General features: G+C 35.6%; 1 protein-coding gene across 4 annotated transcripts in view; it reads left to right on the top strand.

Annotated features, from left to right (window-relative positions):
* The window catches only part of Lama2 (laminin subunit alpha 2), a 621901-nt gene that overhangs the window by 126514 nt on the left and 471263 nt on the right, over positions 1-24124 (top strand). For all 4 annotated transcript variants that reach the window (XM_085842707.1, XM_085842706.1, XM_085842705.1 and 1 more), the window contains exon 2: positions 19379-19549. In XM_085842707.1, coding sequence (XP_085698833.1) covers positions 19379-19549 — 171 coding nt within the window. The remainder of the gene's footprint in view (positions 1-19378; positions 19550-24124) is intronic.

Raw genomic sequence — 24124 nt, 5'->3', positions numbered from 1 at the left:
TTACTTAAGATGTATGAGTCAGATTTCATTAGCTTTATGAGAAATCAGGTAATATCATTACCTGATTTTTATCATTAATATGTTTGTCTTTTCCATTCATTCCATGCAATAGTATTTGTTGGGTGTGTCTGAAAATATTATGTAGAAGTGAACACATAGATGAAAAATACATACTCATTGACTCTAAACTAAATGATAATAACCACAAAAATGTGGAGTGAGGCTGACCTGCTGGTCATATTGAAAGACATTTTTAAAAGCTGCATAAACAAGAGCATTGTAGTTCTTTCTTACATTTGTTACAGTTGTGCAAGATAATTCATAATTTCAAATATGTCTAAAGAATTTAAAAAAATGTGTGCATTCAAGTGTACATGTGTGGGCTTTTGCACATTTCCCCACTACACTCAGAAGCTTGAAGAGAACATCAAATTCCCTGGAGCTGGAGTTATTATATATGGGTGGGAGTCTCAGACATGTTTGCTAGGTATTGAACAGGGTTCTCTGTAAGAGTATTACAAGCTCTACCCAACTGAACTATCTCTCTAGTACCCAGAATTTTTACATAGACCCTATGTTCACCCTTATTATTGAAATTATTTAAGCTCCATGGTACATACATATAAGATAATTATACCAAACCATGTGGGAAAATGTAGGAAGTATGACAAAATCACTTTCTAATTTCTAGAGGAAATATACATCAAATAAAAATATGTAGCCCATTTAGCAAGTACCCAAAGATATGTCTAAATAAGCTTACATGGTTTATAATGTAAATGTATCTTTCCATTTTTTGATAAAGCAACAGTGTAGTAAAATCAGAATAAAAACACAAGGTCTTAAGAATTTCATTTAAAAATTAGTCTATTGCTAAATAGTTTCAGTGTCCATAGTGTTTATAAATGAATTTTGCAAGAGTGAATGTTCTCTATTAAACATTATAGGTGTCTGTATTGAGAACTTAACCGAGTGTCTATGTACTGGCTGGTTTTGTGTCAACTTGCCACGGGCTGAAGTTATCACAGAGAAAGGAGCTTCAGTTGAGAAAATGCCTCCATGACATCCAGCTGCAAGGCATTTTCTCAATTAGTAATCAAGGAGGGAGGGCCCCTTGTGGGAGGTTCAATCCCTGGTCTGGGAGTCTTGGGTTCTATAAGAAAGCAATTTGAGCAAGCCAGAGGAAGCAGGTCAGTAAATAACATCTATCCATGGCCTCTGCATCAGCTCCTGCTGCCTAACCTGCTTGCGTCCCAGTTCTGACTTCCTTTGGTGATGAACAGTTTCCACTGAATAAACCCTCTCATTCCCAACTTGTTTCTTGGTCATGATGTTTGTGCAGGAATAGAAACCCTGACTAAAAAATTTAGTTCCAATCATTGAGGAAAGAGATCATTGAGATGTAGAAAATTATATGAAATATGTTCTATTTTTATATAAAGGAGACTTTTCACTTTCAATTACAAAAATGCAAATTTTTTTCTCAGTTTCCCCTTCCCCTACTCTAAGCTTGCATGAATTTCTAAAAAAGAACTGGTGTACATTTTAATAGAAGGGATGGTATTTGGGTACATGCTATTCTTTAAACAAACTCACAAGCTCAAATCACAAATGTTTCTGAAGGATATTTTAAAATCAGGGTTAGAGAATGATTACTTTATCCTCATGGATGAGGATCTTAGCTCTTTCTTCAGTGTGGCTGCCGTCACATTATTCATCAATGTCATTACAACTGAGTCCAGGAGGAATCCTACGTAAACTGAGGGGTTCTCAGAGAGAAGAGATTAACCATATCAGAAGTCAAAATAAATAAATAAATAAAGACCTAAGAATATTTAAATCATGGAAACCACTTTTGCTTCTTTCAGTAGTATGGGCAAATTCATACACTTTTAATAGGAAATTGACCAGCCACTGAACAACAGAGATGAGAGCTCCGTGGTCACAATCTACCTATGGATGCTACTGCTCATTTAAGTAAATGCCATTTGCATTGAGGAGCAACAGGAACATTCACAGTGATTTCTTTTTGGTGGGTCAAAGTATTTGCTCTTGCATCCCAACTTTCAGACTAGGTCCCCAATCTTTCTACACTTAAAATATTGAACACCTCTAAACACACTCATATATGCAATGTTATATGATATATTCCTTTACTGAATCAAACTCAGGTATCAACTGCAATTTGTGTTCTTCTCTGTATTCTAGTATACTTCCTCAATAATAAACATTTTTCTTTGAGGATTTTTCCTGTAATATCTGTTAGTAATTTCATGTTTAATATAATCTAGCATAAAAGAGTCTACCACATAAAATCATAATGGCAATTAACTTTTTGTTGTATAGAATAAAAAAATATGTTTTGACCCAACAGAAAAAAATGCCTATGGTAGTTATATTCACTATATAGCAACCCAATTTGTAGAATGTATATTTTCCTATTAAGTTATGTAACAATTTAATTAAAGCAGATTGTTGAATTTCCAGCAATATGGCAGTAAAATATTTTGCATAAATGTACACAAAGTTGAACCTAACTGCAGAGAGGAATGTAGTAGCTACACTCTTAGGAAACAATAAGAATAAAGCTATTTGTGAACAGTTAGTGTTTATGTGATCCCATAGGGGAAAGAGTTTATTCTAAGTGAAACACATTAACTCTTTCTGGTTTCCAACCATCTCCATTCATGTAAGTGACATGCCTTATTGTGGGAGTCATGTTTCCACATCCAGCTGTTTTTAATGTTGGAAAGTAAAATGTAGAAGCTTGGAATGGTTCTGGGGACAATTTTTTTTTCCTGTTAGGGATTCTAACAGATGCTGATATACTTTAATATCAGTGGAAGACAGGGCAAATATAGAATTGCATCAAATTGATTTTGCAGAGCTTCCAAGCCAGATGGCCATTGGCATTTACATGGAAGAAGTCTATACTGTGCACTAAGTTGCATATTTTTGTGTGCAAGTTCTCAGCCATGGTGTGCAGTCATTGGTGTTTTGACAGCCATCTGCTCAGACCTAACTTTCTCTATTCATGTGTAACTAAAACTGAACATTTTTAAAACTGGAAAATTCCAGCTAGTTTTGATTTTTAGACAGTAAAAAAATGTCAACTGTTGGGCATGAAAACTTAAAAGAAATGTCCCTGATTGAAAGAGAAGATCTTAGTGCTGTTAAAAGAAAAAGAAAATGAGTTGAAAAAAGAAAAAAAATAGAGGAATCTCTCCATGAATAAAAGGCCTTTAGCTTATTATCAACACATTCTATCTTTTCCATATACAAGGCTTTCTCAGCCAAATCATGAAGTTAGATAAATTAACAACCATGCAGTCTCATATATTTATAGCAAGCACTGTAAATGTTTGTTGAAAGAATAAATGACTCACACATAATAATTTGCCTATATATACATACTTTTAGCAAATTGATTGGCAGGTTTTTATATGTGGATATGAGTCCACATACATTTTTTACAGGAAATTTTATATTATTATGTTGTAAGTGAATGGAGTTGTACTTATTAGGAACTTTTGTGTGTTTATAATACACCTACAGATATGCTAGGCATTGTGGAAATTCAAGCTGGTAGAAACATGGCTTCTTATGCCACAAGTCCATCTGCATTAAAAAAAAAAATAAAAGGAGGATTTTAAAGTAAAATGTCATATCCTGTAAAGTCATTGCTGAAGGAGAAGAAGGAATGAAGATTTATTTTTAGCCCAAAGAGATGAATTTAAGCAGATTTTGAAGAAAACCCTTCTAGAATTTATGAGGGATAATTCATGTGCAGGCATGAGCAGCAGCTAGAGAAGGTAGGAAGTTGGGTGGTGCATTCAGACAGAAGATGGAACTCTTTTAACTACAAAATGGCACTTTAATTGAGAACTAAATAGGAAAAAATTAGAATACATTTTGATAGATATTGTAGATTGTGGTGATAATGTAAAGGAGCTCGATTACTTAGAGGAAATCATCATATTTCATCTCAGAGTTAACTGAAAATTATTTATGATTCTAGAGATCTGTGGTAATAAAGAAAGTAGACTTCTGTGAGCTTTAATTTACATCAATGCATAGGAAACTAGTTATGTTAATCTCTTTTAATATAAATGAAGACTACTATAGTCATGGAGAATAATCAGAATTTAAAAGGACAATAAAAATAACATCTGCAGATTATAAAGAAGGAAATGCTGCTTCAGTTGGATTCCAAATCCTGTGAGCATATATCTACAATCAGGCTTTGAATTATAAACCACTTGTAGCACTCTTTGCAATGCTCATGTCTATGAATGATGCTAGCATTTGCCTCATATTGTATTTGTGTTCTGGTTAATTTATTTGTCAAGTATTTGAGCATTTTATTGGATCTGGAATTATGTTGAGCAGATAAAATATTTGACAGTGTTTTCAATTTGGTTTAGTGAGAGATAATCAATAAATATTCTTTTCATTTATAATTTTGAGGCTCCAAACCTACCTATTTCTTTCAGAAACATGATTTCCAAATCTGACAAAGTAGGCAATATTTATGTTATTAAAAAATAATGTTTTCTGGGCATGTTTGTTGTTGTCAAGCAAATATCTAGCATTTTCAAAATGGTGCTTATATTCCTTGTTTCAACATGCTTGGGACAAGTTAATATTTACATTTTTGTGAGTGAAGAAAGTCATACACTGAAAACACATCATTTGATAAGTTAACCTTGAGATTTGAATGGATTTAGAGCCCAAACAAATGGGGTCTCTTGCTTAATCATATAGATATATTCTTGTTTAAGTACATAGCATATTTTCAACTTGTAATTATTATTATTATTTTGATTAAATGAACCATATTTTGGAATATTTTACTCTAAACTGTGAATTCTAAGTTCCAAAGTCCCTGCTGGTGGCAATAATGATATCCTATAATAATAAGGAAAAAATGCCCAGCCATTGGTTATAATACCGGATCCAAATCCCCAAATGTTTTCCCCTCTAAAGCAATTTCAGAATATAATCCCAGCTTATGAGTTCAGATGACACAATATAGTTCTAAATTAGCCAGTGGTCCAAGAGTAGACAGAACATTAATCAAGAATCAGGAAGAGAACAATAAACTCATGGATTTTGTAGACATAAATCAGATGTTTCACGCAGGAAACAAAAAAGCAATTTACTGGGAAAGCAAAAAAATCTTATGGCACTAAAACAGGGTGATGAAGAAATTACTTGATGTGCTAGCATGAGGGAAAATAGCTAGAGTGAACAGAGATTGCATTAGGCATCTGCAATGGAGGCTCTAATGATCATGCAACTACATACCAGAGAGTATAAATAAGAGTGTGCCATGTATGGCTGAACATAAAACCTCAAAAGCACATAGAATTTTATGCAGTCATATTGTTGGAGTCAGAGATGCAAACTGATAGGAATATTTAATTAGAGGACAGTTGCATGAACACTTCTGTATCAGATTTCAGATAAAATTTCCCATGTTGGGTATCTTTCTTGTAGGAAGAGACATTCCCAATTCTTACCTTCCTTGGACACATGAAAGAGAGGTTTCCCTTTGTCCTAAATAGGATAGCATTTTGAGGCAACAGAGGCCTCAAAATGAGTGCCAAGCTGATTGGGAAACAGTCAGCTTTAGTGTAAGAAGCCCTTTCTTTTTTCATATTATAGAAAATAATTCCCACTGTCCCTGCAACATTTCTCTGTTTAGAACTTGGGTCACGATCTACCCTACCACATTGGCTTTACATGGGTTTTGGGGAGCCAAGCACAATTCCTCATTAGAGTTCAAGTACTTCACCCACTGGGCCATCTTCCAGCCCCTTGGTGTCCACGTCCCTTCAAAGACCTTAGGGTGACCAGTTGTAAATATCTTTGTGAAGCCCCAGCTGTCCTGGCACTCACTTTGTAGACCAGGCTGGCCTCGAACTCAGAAATATGCCTGCCTCTGCCTCCCGAGTGCTGGGATTAAAGGCGTGAGCCACCACGCCCGGCTCAGTTGTAAATATCTTATGTGTAGTTACAAAGCTATAGTTGCTTGCATATTAAAGGGTCCTCTGAGTCTCGGCTGGAATGCAGTGCTGTTTCCTTGGGAAGCTGCTGGCTGAGAGACAGATAACTGGCTCCAGGTCTGAGTTCACTTTGTCTTCTCCAAATCTGTGTCCTGATCCCTGCCTAGGAATGTAAATACCAGATGGGGCTTGTTTCCCTGGAATTCTGTCTACTGTTATCATTGCTCACCTTCTGACTGACCTCAAGCCAGACTCCATTTCCTTAATTTTGAGCCTCTTTAACTGTCAACTCCACTCAGATCCTTTTTGTTCTTAATATGGCAGTACACTTTATGACATTTATTTGGAAACTATGTTACATAACTGTGTTGCACTGCTCTGTAGCTCTGTGGAGACAAAGGACTTGGTTTGTGCCCATCCCTTTGTGATGTTATGTCTCAGTTGAATAACTGCTGGAGAAATTCAATGAACATATGTCGGATACTTTCAGAAGAACCTTCATTGGCTAGAAAAGCGCGTCTCATATTTAGAAAGCCATCTTTCATTGCTCTTATTCCTTGATTTGCTTTTTACAATTGAGTTAACAGTGCTCACCCAGTATATGTAAGAGATTTATATGTTAGAGTGAAGAAGGGAGTGAAGGAGGGATAAAAGGAGAGGAGAAAGGAGGAGGGGAGAAATGGAGTGAGAGAGAGAGTGGGGGAACTCAATCCAGAGAAAAGTAAAAATACTTATGTAAATTTGAGGGTTCCATATGTATTATCTACAATGGCTCAAAGGTTCGTGGTTCATGCACCTGACTGACAGGTGCATGAATGATTTTTATTTTGTTTTTGGCTTTATTAGATCAGGTACAGTATAATGAATGTACTCCATGTAGAATTTCTTAAAGGTCATAATCTTAGGTGACTCACTCATTTTGAGGGATCTTTAATGAGTTTTTGTTGTTGTTGATGATTTTATGTGTGTGCTTAAAGACTAGTATCTGAGAATGAAAAGATTAAGACACCACAGCCCCAGCCTTCAAGGAACTGAAAGTCAACTGTTCACAGAAGGGTGTTAAAAGACAAAAATAAAATTCTGACAGAAAACTCATTATGTGTGAGAGTTTATGTATACTTGGTAAATGAAAAGCAAAAAGCATTATTAGCAAAACTGTGCCCAGTGACTGTAAAATGCTGAGTTTTAAGTAGTTACAAGAAGCAGCAGAATATTTGTGTTTTCCTGCATTTTTATGTGTGTGTTCAAACAGCTGCTAGAGAACAAAGTGTTTTCCTATAAACACTGTCAGATTTCACTTTAAAGGGAATTTGCTATAAAACAAGTATTTCCATAAATGGACCAAGAGTGCATAGAATTTGCCTTGATAGCACAAAACTGAATTAGATGCATATGTCAGCTATAAAGCCCCCACTCGCCTCCTGGCCCCACCCATCCCGTATTCTAACTCCTCAGCCTACCTCTTAGAGTGAGGCCTGGTGCAGTGTGAAATGCATTGGGAAAGTTCTAGAAGCCATACTGTAGTTAATGATACTGAGAAATGTATTCACTTGAGTCTTTTAATCTGTGTAAGGGACATAGACTGAGGTATGTGAACAAATTAAAAACAACTCATTAAAACCACACAAAATATGAAAAGCTTTGTTTATGTTCCAACACAGAAAATGTTAAATCTACCCAGAAGAAAATAATAGGGTTTTAAGAAAACAATTAACTAAGTAAATAGGAAACACTGGTTTTAAATATTTTCTATTCTGCCTGTCACTAGAACAATGAAAGTAATATCTCATTGTATCTTGTGTATCTTGTTTTTATAGCATTGGTTCTGTGCTTCCTTGATTTTAATTTTGTGAGTAGTGTATGTAAAGGTGTGCTGGGTCTTCAGAACCCTCCAAAACTTCATACTGAATTCTGAGACAGTTTCAAATGGGAGACTATTTCCCTGCATCTCATGTGTATAGCTCCCTGGGTTCTGAGAATTTGATAATCAGCACCAACAGAAAGCAAAACATGTATTATTTCTTCTATCACAGAATTCATATTTCACACATTTAAAAAAAATCACACATGGTATTTAGCTCTTTACAAAAAAAAGATAGACTCAGGCCTTATAACAGAAGATGCTATCTGGTGCTTTAGACCTATGACTATAGTTACTCGGTAGGCTGAGGGAGAAGGATGACAAGATCAAGGTGAACCTAGATAAGCAAATAACCATGTATTGAAATAAAAAAAAAAATCAAGTCAGGTGTGGTGGCACATGCCTTCAATCACAGCACTTGGGAGACAGAGGCAGGTGGATTGCCATGAGTTCCAGGCCATAAAGCAAGTTCTACAAGGTTTAAAAACTAAGTTCCAGGACATTAGCCAGGTTAGTCTACAGAGGAATCCTATCTTATGGGGTGGGGAAGAAATGAAAAAAAAATAATGTTTGGTATATAAGTCAGTGGTAGAATGGTATATAGTATGTACAAAGCCCTTAGTGTTCTCTCTCTCTCTCTCTCTCCTTCTCTTCCTCTGTTTCTCTCTCCCTCTCTCTCTCCCTCTGTTTCTGTCTCCCCTCTCCCCTCTCTCTTCTGTCTCTGTCTCTCAGTCTCTGTCTGTCTGTCTGCTCTCTCTCTCTCTCTCTCTCTCTCTCTCACACACACACACACACACACACACACACACCTCTTGAGAAAACAGCAAAGACAAAATCGAGGGCAGAAACCTGACCTATGCACAGTAAAGACTCTTCTAGAGTCACAAGGAAGAAAAACCAAAATATTGCCTTTTCCTAAAGTCCAACCTACTAAGGATGGGAGTCTAGAGAGTGTGATCAGAAGACCTTGTCGGTCACGGTAATATTATGTTTATATGCACATACAGTCTGTTGAAAAAAGTCTTTTAAAAAAGAGTGACTTAATCAGATTTGCATCTTACAGAGGATTCATTTTATGTTTAAAAAAAATGTTGAAAGAAAAGCAAAATGCCATCAGGAGTCTGCCAACAGGTGACTGCAGAAGTTCTGATGTTACAAAGGCTGGTGACTTGTCTCCCCAGGTTGGCAGAGGTGATGAAAACACAGGTGGACTTAAAATTGGTTTATATTTAGAGTAGTGTGTAGTGGTGAAATGATGTGAATATTTATTGATTGCCAGTTTTCATCATGATGCCCTTGGTTGTCTGAGTAGCATACTTTGAACTAGAGAAACGCAGGAGTCATGAATTCAGAGAGGGTGTTGGGTAAGGTTTAGAAGAAATCCCCATCTTCCCTTTGAGTAGAGTTTTGATGCATCTTGAATATATGAGAGGACTTGCCAGGCAAAATGAGGATAAGCAGGTCTAAAGCTCAGAAACATTTCTTTCCTGGAGCTACAGTGAAGAGTTATTGACTCCATAGATGACTTGGAAGTATATGAAATTATTGGGAGGGAAGAATGACATAAGAGTTTCCAATGAACTCCGCTACTCAGAAACAAAGTATGACATAAATGAAAGTGTCTTATTTTCACTCCTGTAGGTGTTTTAAGATTGGGGTAAACAGAAGGCATAGCCAGATTTTCATGTGGGTTTCATCAATAGGAATAAAGATAAAGGAGCAGACACCAAAGATCATATAATACCACCTCTCCTGAGGGAGTTGTGTTCATCAGAGCGTGAGTGAGTGAGTCCCATCTGATAGTTTTGCTTGAAGGCTATAACTGCAAGCATGTCCTGATATAGCATGTGGTATATAGAGGTTTTCCAGTTTTCATTTTGTCATTATTAACAGCAGAAATAGGCATAAAGTTTTTCCATTTATTTTTCTGTATTACAAAGACCTTTCCTGTGCTATTGCCAGCTTGAGTCTGTCAATTTCAGCCTTAGGGAGTTAAAGACCTGCCAGTGAGACATAGGATTTCAAGGGTTGATTTTGGAGTAGGCAGACAAGAGAAGGTACTGAGCAAGTAAGTGTTCTGCTGATACTGATGAAGTAGAGCTGAAAGGAGCCTGGATGAAGTTGATTCACCTGACTGCCACCTCTTCAATATATACCTGGGTACCCTTCTGCTAGAACATTCCAAATAGCAGTCTCAACAAAGATAATTATTTTTTTACATACTCATTTTGAACACAATCTGGATGCTTATTCTGGATTCTCCTACAGGAAGCACATAATCAAACCCAAACAAAACGGTGGATGAATTCCAGTTTTGCCAGGTGGCAGGTAGGATCCATGCCTTTTGTAGGGACTAGAAATGCAAGCAGAGCAATGTTTGCAAGACAACAGGATTTTTGGTAAGGGAAGGGAGCAGAGTATGGAAGGGACCTGTTTCTAGGGCAGTTCAGCTTGAGATGAAAATGTGTTTAATGTAGTCACAAAGATATCTTGCTAAATTTGATTTTTTTTAACTTTAAGAAGTATGTTATAGTAAGTGCTTTGCCAAGCATAGCATAGTTAAAATTAATTTCACAAAGTATGTTGAGAAACTAGGAGAGATTGATATACAAAAATCACCCTGTGGAAGCACTGTTTTTAAACTAATATGATTTTCTGGATTTGGATTGCAATGATTGTTATTTTCTTGGGTATGTCTAAATTATAGGCCACAGCAAATTGATAAAATAATTCTGCTTTGATTTAAAACACTGGTGTCCTTTGTACTAATGTCTTCTAAACTGAACCACGTAAGTGAGAAGCCAATTTTGTGTTTATAATACCTACCCAATTGTGGTATCTATTATTTAGAGTTAACACAGATAGGTCTCAGCTGATCAATGGCAGTTCACATGATCATGTTTGGTTTATTTCCCTTTTGATGATGAAAGGAGAAAAAGCCTACTTTTCATCTTTGTCTATTCAAAGTAAAAAAAAAAAAAAAACCCAACAGACTAAGACTTAGCATGACTTTTAAAATTAATTCTGGCCCGGCGTGGTGGCGCACGCCTTTAATCCCAGCACTCGGGAGGCAGAGGCAGTCGGATTTTTGAGTTCGAGGCCAGCCTGGTCTACAAAGTGAGTTCCAGGACAGCCAGAGCTACACAGAGAAACCCTGTCTCGAAAAAAACAACAACAACAAAAAAACAAAAACAAAAAAAATAAAATTAATTCTGCAGAGGAACATGAACTACTTTTTGTTTGTTTGTTTCTGGCGATTAAAAGAAAACAAAACAACACAACAACAACAAAACAAGAATGAAGACCAAAGTAAGGCAGAGACCTTTGGAAATGTTCTTTTATTTTGGAAGGCCAGAGTTAAGTCACAGATTTGCAAGCCATGGAAACAGAAGTGGAATACATTGTCTCCTGGCTTCTTTGCTTCTGGCCAACTAGATTTGACATTATTTTTCTCCTTGCTTGCAAGTGCTGTGTGTCTGGACGGCTATTAGTTCAAATTGAGCTGATTTTTTTCAGTTCTATAAAACTCTTCATCTGCATTGTGGATGGAGAGCATTAAGCTACTTCCTGTGGTGCACAGCTGGAAGCCATTCTCTGCAACATTTTGTTTTCTTCCAATTTTGTTTTATACTAGTGTATTCCTACACACCCACATAGCTAGGATTTCAACAGACAAGTGTCTCTTTTACTTCCTTGACACATCTTAGAACATTTGCAATTGGCATGTTCTCTTTTCGTCTTTTAAATAGCGAATCACTTGGAAACAGCCCTGTTTACACACATGAATATATTTAAAATGCTCTACAGACCCAGAAACTGAAATGAAAAATTAGAAACATTCAAACAGTCCCACTCTACACACTAGTTTTTTTTCTCTTGGAAGGTGATAGGTGCTTGGCAACAACTCAGAGAAGAAATACTGGATAACCAGACTACTATGACAAGAAGGGAGGAAATGACAGGAAAGAAGGAAGAGATCTGTCATGTGTTATTAATAATACACGACTGAACTTTGCAACTAAAATAAATCTATTGAAAACAGTTGTTTCAGTGACTCAAGGATTTTTCCCAGCAAGCTACCAAATATCACTTGTGTGTATTAATGTGAATATTTCAAGATGTATTATGAATACTAGCCAGACACATTCTTTGAAAAGTAAGTGCATATATATGCCTACAAATACATACATGTATATGTCCATATAGGTGCTTTTGGCTGTTAATTGAGAAGTACAATATTGTGCTAATCATAAGTAATGAAGACAGTACTCCAAAATATTTATTTAGTCCATTAACCTGGGAACAAAGACAAAATATCTCTGTAAGTATTAATACCACATAGTATTAAATTGTTTTGAATATATACACTAGATATAGTGGACATTTTATAAATGACATTTAAAAAGAAGTTTGTTCATATTTATACAAAGATAACACAGGTAAAAAATTCAATGGCTGAAAAGGAAAGAAATAAGTTTTTCACTTTAAAATCCAATTGTAAAATAACCTGTGACTATGGATGATCATTGTATTATTGTTGTATCTTTTTGAAAATAATTGTGATTGGTGGTTGGTCTCGGACTGCAAATGTTCAGGTTACCAAGAAATCAGGCTGTTATGCTATAGGCAACAGGAAACTTACAGTTTTGTTTTATTTTGTTTTTTTCCTATAAATATCTAAATGAAGCACCTATCCATTTTTTTCATTTGTAATAGAATAGAAAGAAAAAATAGAAAGAATAGAAACAAAGAAAATAGATATGGAACAGGCAGGGATGGAGGACAGCAAACTACAATAAAAGTTTTCTTTATTTTTCAATTAGTGAACGTCTCCTTCAGTTTTCTGCCATTTTGGCTAAATATCAAAACAATTCTATATTTTATCATAACAAGACTCCAGTAAACGTATGGGCTTTGTGGGTATGAGTCCTCTCCGGAACGTTTATTCAATGCATGTTTTTATTCTCATCCAATATATTTTCATTTCAGTGGTATTAATGTTAGATAGTGTTATTGATATACTCAGTCATGTTATAGACTAGACATCCATGGTACAGGATTAAAACATTATGAGGTTTGTAATAAAATGTGCTAAGCTATGCCAAGAAGGAAAGAAATTCAGTGTAGCAAAATCAGGAAACACATCCTCAGAGTGAGGGAGATTTGATCTAGGTCACAAGAGTTGAGTAGATGAGCATCTTACACAGACCTGTAGAAAGGACAAGATGCTGTCCCCCAAAGTGGTTTTTAAAGCACTTGGCTATATCTGTAAACAGGAGCATGTCAGCCAACTTGCATCCATGAAGGTATACAGTCTGGTATTAATACGTAACCAACCATAAAACTATGGCCACTATGCTGTATGTAGCAGTTAATCCACAAGTACCTTAAAGCAAGAAAGCAACAGGATTTTTTAGAAAGGTCACTTCAGTGACAATGGCAAAGTCACACAGAACAGCTAGTTAGTCTGAATGTTACATAAGGATACAATGTACATAAGCTAGCAGAGAAGTGGCCCATGACCCTGACTGCATGCGGTCAGGAAGTGGTAGCAGAATAGTCACGACTCCGCAGGGAAGGAGCAGAGAAGGACACCACTCACATAGATGAACAGGGATGAGATGGCAGGGCTTTGGAAGTAAAATGAAATTTCAGGGATAAGAGACCATTCAGTCAGTTCAAAACTTATTGATCAAATAAAAGGTCCTAAAGTTGGATCCCCACCATCTACATCCATGTCACATAGAGCATGTGTTGAAATCCAAGTGCTGGGAGGAGTTCTCTGGCCAACCAGTAGGGAGAAGTCAGTGAGCTGTAGATTTAGTTTGAGATCCTCTTCTTACAGGCAGCATATCAAGAGACTTGATGTTGACTTCTGACCTCCACATGCACACATGCATATGTCCACAAGCACATGCACATGCAGGCACCACATACACATGCATACATTGACTTTGAAACCTCCTCATTTTTTATATGTTTCATCTCAATTTGGAGTTTGAAGTAGCCCTTTCATAACTGAGAAGAAATTCAGTGTCATATTCATCATTAACAGGAGTTGAGGATTGCTATACTTCTTAAATAACCCACAACAAAGGCATAAGCCTTTCCTGAACATACTGGTTATTCACACCAGGTAACAGTAAGCTTTCACAGATACATATGCTTGTATAACACAAAGTATTGGCAGGCTTGTATAATACAAAACATTGAACATATTGCTATGGTCAGAGTTTTCCTTAAGCATCTTCCTAGTTAACCTGTGCCTCTAAAAGCAGCAATAATTTTCCCATTAGATTTTCCCCAGAGATTCAGTATGACTGTTTATATTAATGATCTGTTAATTTAATTTTTATATATTAATTTTTTACTTAAAGTTTCTACTTTTTTCTGTTATGCCACTTTTTATAAATTTTATATTTATTAATTAGTTAATTAATTCTATTAATATGTGATTGATTTAAACGTTTCAGCTAATTGAATTATGTGTTTTTTATTTCAACTTTGATAACAATAATCGTAAACTTCTTGCCATTGTAAGCATTATGCATTTGTGTGTCCATGAGACTATATCAATTAATATAGCTTAAATCAAGCTCTACATGCTCATTCCAGTATCTGTTTGATCTCAGCAGTGGTCCCTATGGAGATTTATTTGAGTTAAATTTTAGCATTTCTTTGTCTAGAATTTTTTTGTTTTGGTGCTCATTGGATTTTGTGAAAGATTCATGGTAGAAACTCAGGATTCTGTTATGTTCTTGTAAAGAATAAGCACCTATTTTCAGCGTTGGTAGTTGTTTAACTGCATTCACATATCTAAATCAAATCTGTACCCTCTGTGCAGTCCAACTAACCCCTGTTAGGGTGATATTCTTGGCATCTAACATTTGAGGAGTGTGTGACAGGTTTAGGGACATTTTCCTGCACTCCTCACTGTTCCAGGATTTTCCTGCATCACAAGCACTGTTATGGCTCCTCAGCTTTGCTCTTTGATCCTCCTAGGGAAGGACACTGTGGGTTTTGGGAAATGATCCCATGTCATTTTCTCCTTTTGTGCACACACACACAAAGTCCTCTGCCTTTAATATTCACAGTTCTTCAGATTTGACAGCAGCTCACATGTCAACACACTGTCAAGTATTTAGGGAATTTACAGCTTTTATCTGTGGAAGCGCTAGTACATAGTTCACACATATAAGGACGTGCCATGTTATAAACAAGCAAACAATGTAAATATACCCACAAAACCAGTGACCTCGTAGTGAATATTCTAAATATTTGCCATATGAAAGCAAAATTTTTATTTGTTCACTTACTTTTCCAAGTTGTCTACTTAATATATATATATATATATACATATATATTTATATATATATGAAAACCAAATAAATTACTTTGTAAGTAGTATGCACATTATAATATTTCATACAAATGATATATAAAAGGTAAATATTCATTTGGTTTACATAAGACTTGGGATTTTATGACAGTAAATCTAACTAAATTTATGTAGTTTAAAGTCTACTCAGAAAAATATCCATCATAGTTATATGAAATAATAACCACTGAGTTTTATGTTGTTAAAATTACAATATCTCAAATTGAATTTAACAACTCTATGTAAATACTCTTAGAATGTTCATCAGCTATTTGTAGTTCACTTATATTCCTAGTGGTTACACAATCTTAGCAAGTGACCCATATTCAATATGACAATAAATATCACCCTGATGCTTTTGAGTGAGAATGAATGGGAATAGCCTAATAGGTTTAGTATATAATGAAAACACATTTTAATCCATAATACGACATGCCAAGAATTCAATAAAAGCTCAAATATCGACCAATTATTTGAATTTGTCATTACCAACTAATTGAGGGCCTTCCAGGACCAATACCCTAACTGATTAAAAAAAGACAAAAACAAAAACAAAACAGAAAAATGTGATAAAATTTGATAAAGCAGCTGCTCCCTGACCTTGAAGCAAAGCAATTATATTGTAAAGAGGTTAATTTTGAGTATATAATCAATAACTATGGTAGAAATAAATCAATGGAAAAGAAGTGAAAGAGGCTAAATGTTAATTGTATTAATATCTTCAGTATAATGTCTAAATACCCTATGAAGCAATAGTGGAGTGATATCTAAGTTATATATTTTGTGAAGTATTTAAATTGTTAGGATTTTCAGAGGATCAGTGTCTGAGACTTCTTCAAGCAAAATGAGCTTTCAAGAGCTAGGTTCAAATTACATTATCTGTCTTAACTTTTTGTTACTCATCTTTAAACTGCACGTCTTTGTAAAAGTGCAATTACACAGTAGATGATTGGAAATTCACATTATAAGAAACAGATTATAGTTTCTGGATCAATGTCACTTAGGTGTCTATAATCCTCTATGGCTCCAACTTTCTCATTCATTTTATCCATATATCCCTGTGGGGGAAATCCCATGGAATTCAATTTTCTGTATTATAAACCTAGAATACACACTAGTTAATGTGATGCTTCCTCTCTATTTCTGGTCCTTCTTTTATGATAGTTTTGGCCTTTGATAGCACAGGCCTAGTCACAAATTGAGTCCTATAGCATTGTACCACTTGAGAGAAAATGTCTGTCAATATTAGCAAGACAAGACCGATGAGATATGAAGTTCAAAACTTATCTGAGGAGACATATAGTTAAGGAAGAGAAAGAAATGACAGAATCAAATTCACAATGTTCTGAGGAAGTTTTAGACATGTGGCAGCAGGCCAGAGGTTCTATAAACAAACAAAACAAAACAAGCAAATAAAAAAACAAACTGGCTTTCCAGGGAAATGTTAGCAGAACTTATCTACCTATCCTCATGTTATTACTCAGAAAGATCTAGCTCTCTCCCAAACAGAAAACCAAACATATGTTTTTTTTTTCCTCTTATACTATCATTTAATACTTTAAATCTTTGAAGAAGAGGGGAATAAGAAAAACAAGTTGTCAGCAATGACAGCCATGTAATGATCTGCCTTGAAGAACCACTGTGTGTATTTTATTTGTATCTGTGTATCAATGTCTATGTCACATACCTATCCAAAGACATTCTCTTATGTGCTAGGACAAAGACTGGTTCAAATACTCTGATGGTTTCCCAAAGACCAAAAGATTGGCAAGAGTCCAGCTCAGATACCATTTCCTCTGGCTGGCGCACTTGTTCTTTCCTGTAAGCTTCAGTTTCTCCCAAGAGTTCATTTACACTTCCTTGCCTCATAAATCTCATTCTAGTAGTTCTCAAGGATTTGGATATATGGCTTAGCGCATGCTCAAAATATCTCTGAAAGAGTAATAGGACAATACCAAAAAGTAGTTCAGAATGGCAGAGGAGAAAGACACCTAGATGAACCTTCATTATTTCATCATATATAATTTACTAAACGAGGGAGTAAAATGTCAAAGATGTAGAATTAGTACCCTGGAGACAAATTATTTAAAACTTGCAACTTCATAACTTCACAAAATGGTAAGACTTATTTCTAACTTGTTTCATTTATTTGGTATGAAGAAAAGACAAGATGAAAAATGTGTACCTGATGTATTGGCTATTTGCTTTTTATAAAACATTCTCTATTTTTTCATGAAGCAAATATAATATCCTTGTAACTGGCAAATATTTCTCTGAACAGTGGTCATAATAAACTGCCCATGTCACATGGATAGAATGGTTCATTGTGTGAGAACCAGAAGATGTTGAAATGAGCAACTTCAACAGAAAGAATGGTTGAGTTACTGAGTAGAAGTGCATAAAAGAAGTTAATTTTAAATACTAGAAAATGAGGGAAAGTTGTAAATGTCAGCTCACTGTTAGCTGAAAGGAAGATTAAGACAAGAATATTAAGGAGGGCAGTTTATTGGAGGATGGGAGACAGGGGCATTTAGAGACTGGAGAGTGTGGGAACAGAAAGGAGTTAGGATATTGCTTACATATAACAATTTGTGAGTGATATTTGAAAGCTGAAATATCACTTGGGTTGTACTAATTTACATTTTCATGTTTTGAGACTACTTTCAGTAAAGATTATAATACTTAAAACTGTTTTCTGTTTTACGTTATTCTGATCTAAAGGAAAATTCAATAATTAAATAAAAACCCTTATGAGTACAATGAAATGTTCTCAGTACTCTTTCTGATTTTTCTCTTTAAAAAATTCTCTCAGTGCAATTCTAAGGTGAACTAAGGCTATAAATGAACACAAAATGGCAAAGCCTACATTTTACATCGCACTGTGGGTAGTGTTAATAGGCTAGACTCTGGGGTCAGGCTCCTGGGATGGGAAGCCTGTCACTTGCTAGCTGTCACCCAGGCAAGTTGTTTAGCAGCTTAATAGAGAGAAGATAAATCAGCATGCAGATCACATCGCTGTTTTGCAGCACAAATTAGTCCACAAAGATGAAAAACACAAGAACAATGGTAGATGTGGACAGAGTTGTGTCTGGCATGTTGTGGCTATTAACGTAGTTCAGACTAATGTTTGAGCCAAGATATCATCTCTCCATCTTGCACAATCACTGAGTCTCAACTATGTCTTCACCATGTGTCAATGCCTGAAACTGAAGCAAAAAGCATTCATAAGCTAATGAATCCAAGGGTCTCGTTAAAACACCGTGCATAAAATACAAAGGACTTTTTGTCAACAGTCAAAATGATAGAGACTTAGCTGGTACATTTACAGAGCCAAGAAAGCTTGAGTGATTAGAATGTTCTGTGTACAACTCAAGTTTTTGACATCTCAAATATGTCTCTTCCATGATGAGGTTTCAGCTAAAGAAGGGATTTTTGATGATTGACTTTATTGCATTAATATTGAAAGAAGGATCATAGAGTGCGAATTGTAGAGAGCAGAAAAGGCATCACCTATGAGGAAGTGAAGAACCTCCACTAGGCTCTCAGTGCAAACAGGAGACCGCTCCACCTTGCATTGAGATGGGCTACATATATCAAATCTTTACATTAGATCCAAAGCAGCAATTTCTGGCCTATGACCACTAAGTACGACGATAAAGTTTGATCAAATAGAAACCAAGAACAAGTAGTTTTCTCCAGTCGACATATGAAGGTGTTGTAGCAGCAATCTATACTATGTGGTAAGTGTGACATATTTGGACCATGAAAAAGATAGGTACATAGTTGTCTAGAAGCTACACATGTCATAGGTTAATGCTAGGTATTTGGTGACATGGCATACAGAAGATTCTGATAGAATAATGCCATCATATTAGATATATAATGCCTGGTTTGAATAACTATTTAAATTACATACTAGAGGCTAAATGTTAAGAGGACATCTTAAAATCCAGGAAGTATATTTAAAAGGTTATTTGGTACTTTTGATGATACAGTGTACTGACTTACCTTGAGTATTTCGTGACTGATGATTTCCATTTGGATTGATTTAATTCCCAGAAAAATGTCAGTTACATTGTACTTTAAAATATAGCAAAAAATGGTCTGACCTACCTTTGTCACCTTTCTCAGGTTTATTTCCTGCTGTCCTGAATCTTGCTTCGAATGCACTCATCACAACCAATGCTACATGTGGGGAAAAAGGACCCGAGATGTACTGCAAGTTGGTGGAACATGTCCCCGGGCAGCCTGTGAGGAACCCTCAGTGCCGAATCTGCAATCAGAACAGCAGCAATCTATACCGTATGTATTATATATGCTTTTGTATGGCACTGGATGGAATCAATAACAAGAAAGGGGGAAAAGACATTGAGGCTAAATTGCATTAAGTTCAAAGGACTCATGAGCCTAAAAATTCCAGAATTTTTTTCCTGTAAGCATTTTATGAATCCTCTTGTCATTTTATAAACATTTAGCATTAGTGTCCCATATATATCCAAAGTTCAGTAATAGAAGAGAACTCACTTGTTGAAGTTCCAAGTCAGGTATTAGACACCCTGGCCACAGAATGCTGTCTGGGAATTTGGTGATTCATGTGAGACTTGACTGTTCATTGGTTAATTATTTTCTAGGTACCATTTTTCATACCCAATTAAAAAACTGTATGTTCCAGCCTTTAACTAGTAAGCCAAGGGTTAATCAACACAGGTCCTGAAATGAGAGAAGAGGGTCATAAATTCAGGGTCAATGTAAGAGATCTCTTGCTGATAAAACCATTATGAAGTAGAAACTTAGGTCAAGAATGAATTAAAGAGTTTAATAATTACAAAGAAGAGGAGAAGAGAGAGGTGAGAAGTAAAAAAATCAGAATAAGACAGAAAAGCTTCCTTGTTTGAAAGATGTATAAGGTGTTAAGAATGATAAGATTTGAAACTTTCAGAGGGCAGAGTCTTGACATGTGTGGAGTGAAGAAACTGGAAACAGTTCAGAAAGTATCTCCAAACCAATGGACGTGTAACTGAGAACAGGAACTCACCAAGCTGTTTGACCTCTGAGAATCAGATATCTATTTCACAGAATAAGAACATGTACTATGATCAATACCAAAGCATAAAGTAATATCATAAATATTCTTTGTCATAGAGAAATTGAGGAAATGAGGGAAAGACAAAAAGTAAGTCAAGCACTAAGAAAAGGCCAACAAGACCTCCATTCATGTGTAGACAGAGAGTCATGTGTAGACAGAGGCTGTGCTAGTTAGTAAGACTAATTTGATTATCAAAACAAGTGACATGCAAACCTAGAGGATATTATACAACATAGCAAAAAAATGGAATTGATCTAATAATTTTAGAGATGGAGTCTGACTTAGAGATATGGTTTAGAAAATATGTCTGCCTCTATATTGATTATCTAGAAAAGAGGTTAATAGAGTAAATACTGTGTTTGGGGTCTTTTGCATTTCAGGGTAAGATGCTTATGTTTTGTTGAGGGCATACCAAGTTTTTCACGTCAAAGCCAGAACTGATTCTTTCAGTGAAGCAAGGTGCATGGGAGGAGTGCTGCCGGCTTCTCTGCTTGCTCATCTGACATTTAAAGAGTTGTCACAGATTGGATTCACTTGGTGTTACTTTTCAGTGTGGGCAGCTTCCTTGCATTTCAAAATCAATTTTGATATAGTAAACTCAGAAAGAATAAGCTCTGACAGGAATAAAAAAAATTGGCAATAAAGTATGTGAATATGCTTGAGTAAAAGTTGTAGTAACAGATGATAAATTTCCACAAATTCAAGGACCTTCTAGAATGAATCTGCAATGCCCACATTGATCATATGAAGAAAGTGAAAGGTGAACTCTCTGGCTGCTAGTAGTGTGTGCTTCTTAATTAAAACACAAACAACTTGAGAATACTGCCTTATGACACCACAGACAATTTTCAGATGTAGTTGCCTCTTGCTTTGACTTGTACAGTTTATTCTGTTTGAGGCTAATGATGTTTCTATCTTTTTTAAATAAGGAAACTCTGCCAAGAATTAATCAGTACATGCAAATTATAATTATTAAAGTGAGAGCTATGGTTAATTGTTGATAAGTATTCCCATCTTTTTCCTGGCTATCATATCAGTTTGACCTGAGGTAGCAGATATCAGGAGTCCCATTTAAATGGCTTTGCTGCAAACATATGAATTCTGTGTGGAAATGTATTTGTATGTGTACTTTACTTCCACACATGAGAACAGCAATGACCAAAACCCAAAACCAAAACCAAAACTGAACCAAAACAAAAACTCAAAAAACAAAAACAGGCAGGAAAATGTTCTGGAAAATTATCTATCTATATCTATCTATCTATCTATCTATCTATCTATCTATCTATCTATCTATCTATCTATCTATCTGTCTATCTTCTATATATTTAGCTATCTGTAAGGACAAGTCCAATAAACTTCATGAATTGCTCCCAATGTGCTGATTTTTTTCATTCACTCACACTACCAGAGACATTTTTTGATATTCAGTTATGTTCCTGGTATTTGTCCTTCTTATAAAGGGATGTTATACCTGGCTTCACTAGAATCCAAATGAAACTGACTATTAAATCATTAATCAGATTTCTTTTTATTAATGAGATAGGATGCCTCATCACATTGGCTTGTTGATGTGATAAGACTTGGTACAAAATCAAGTTCATGGAACATGGTAGTTCTATTGAAAATTACCAGGGGCAATGTTATATTTCTATTTTGTCTTATATTAACATAGCCAGATTAAAACATTTGCATCAGACTTTGCCTAAGTTTATGTTTGTAGCTGAAGATTATAAAGAAATCTAAAAAAAAAAAAGCCAACATTAAAATTTTCACTAGTTAAAAATGGCAAGTTTAATCAACATTCTTTCATGTATGTGTTCATGTGTATCAGTGCACAGATGTGTGCTGTGTGTGTCCTGTTTCATGTGTAATGGACAGAGGATACCTGGAATCTGCTCACCTTTGATATTAAGGTACAGTCTATCAATTTTTTTTTCCTGGAGCCTGCCAAATAAGCTATGTTGGCGGCTGAGGAAACCCCAAAGATTCTATAGGAAAAAGTTCCAACAGTCCAAATCTAACAGGGTTCTGAGATGTGGAGATAAACCTTTCACAGCTCTGAGAACACACACACACACACACATACATACAAACACACACACACAATTCTGCTTTTTTGGGATTACCCTATTCACAAAATAAGCACTTCATTGACTAAACTATCTTTCTTTCTTTTTTTTTTTTTTTGGTTTTTGTTTTTGTTTTTGTTTTTGTTTTTCAAGACAGGGTTTCTCTGTGTAACCCTGGCTGTCCTGGAACTTTCTGTGTAGACCAGGCTGGCCTTGATCTCAGAAATCCGCCTGCCTCTGCCTCCCAAGTTCTGGGACTAAAGGCGTGCGCCACTACTGCCTGGCTATTTCTTTCTTTTAAAGATAAGTTTTATATTACTATCAAATTTTTATGTGTGAAGACGATAGTTTTCATTTTTATCTTCAATTTTATTAAGTAGAACATGTTTGTAAGATTCATAAGAATATGAATCTCAACAGGCTTATAATTTATTTTAGTATTATATAAACATGTTCCTCATGGGATAGCCTCTGAAGAAAGGAATTCCACTCAAACGCTTTAATTGATCAGTGGCTAATAAGGTCAATAAATGAGCATTCCATCATCTTCATAAAAGTACCAAGGATAATTTTGGCTAAATTTTTCTTAATTTGATATTACTTTTGAAGCTAATCATAGGATTCTTAATGTCAATTTATGAATGAATGATGAATTCATGGTTATATATATCAGATGAAGATTAATCAGACTCAAGATTACTGTTACATATAAAATTCTGAGGGTAGAATATTAATCTCATATAAATCTCATATGTGCATATTGGTTTTTCTATTTTAATTTTCTCCTGGAAGTCGAGGATCCGGAAAATGCAGCCGTGAGTGAAGCATTGCCATCTCCATTTTAGGGATAAAATGGAATTTAAGTGATTAGTCCATGGCCAGTTAAGTGCTAAATGGGTGGCCAAGAAACAGCTAGGTTCTGACATGCTTGCTCTTTGTACCCCAAGTCTTGTGGTCTTTCATTTCATATCATTAGACAAAATATATGTCCTGCCTCCGGTATTATATTGGCAAATTGAAGGGTAGGATAAGGATAAATTTCCTCATGGTGACAAAAATTATGTCAGGGTTCTCTATAACAGGTCTAGTAAAATGAATATATATTAAAGCAACATTTCTTGTATAATATGGTCTAGATAGGTCAACAATGGCTGTTTTCACAAGGGAGAAGGTGAGAACCCAGTAGCTGCTCAGTTAATCATCCCAGCCTGCTGCTGAAGTTCTGGCAAGTTCTTGAAGAGCCATTGATCTTGAGTGCATGTGGAAAGTCCAAAGAATCTGGATTCTGTTATCAGCAAACAAATGTAACACCAGTAGCATCAGAGGCATCAACAGAGTAGCAAAGCTTGCTAGTGAGATGCAAAAGCAACAAGGCAGAAAGCATAAACCTTTTTCCTTGGACCTCATTTCAGTTGGTCTGCCACTGGAAGGTATGTCCATATTTCTGCCTAGGTATGTCAGCAGCTTGCAAATTGATCCCAGATACAATTAGATTGAGAATCAAAATCAACCATCATACCATACCTCTGAATATTGTTTGAGACAATTAATTTGTACAAGTTCCCAAGGCTGGTACTGCTAAACACACTTCTATCCAAAGGAAGAGGGGGTTGACGTACTAGCAAAGACTCTCATGACACTTGAAGGACATTTCAGCAAGCAAATTTGCTAGCTTCCATGTGAAGTCTGAGGGACTTGAGGAATGCCAACAGCCACTGC

Source organism: Mus caroli, unplaced genomic scaffold (assembly GCF_978045245.1).
Source record: "Mus caroli unplaced genomic scaffold, Mus_caroli_1 scaffold_9, whole genome shotgun sequence".
Lineage (NCBI taxonomy): Eukaryota > Metazoa > Chordata > Mammalia > Rodentia > Muridae > Mus > Mus caroli.
This window is presented reverse-complemented; position numbering and strand designations above follow the sequence as displayed.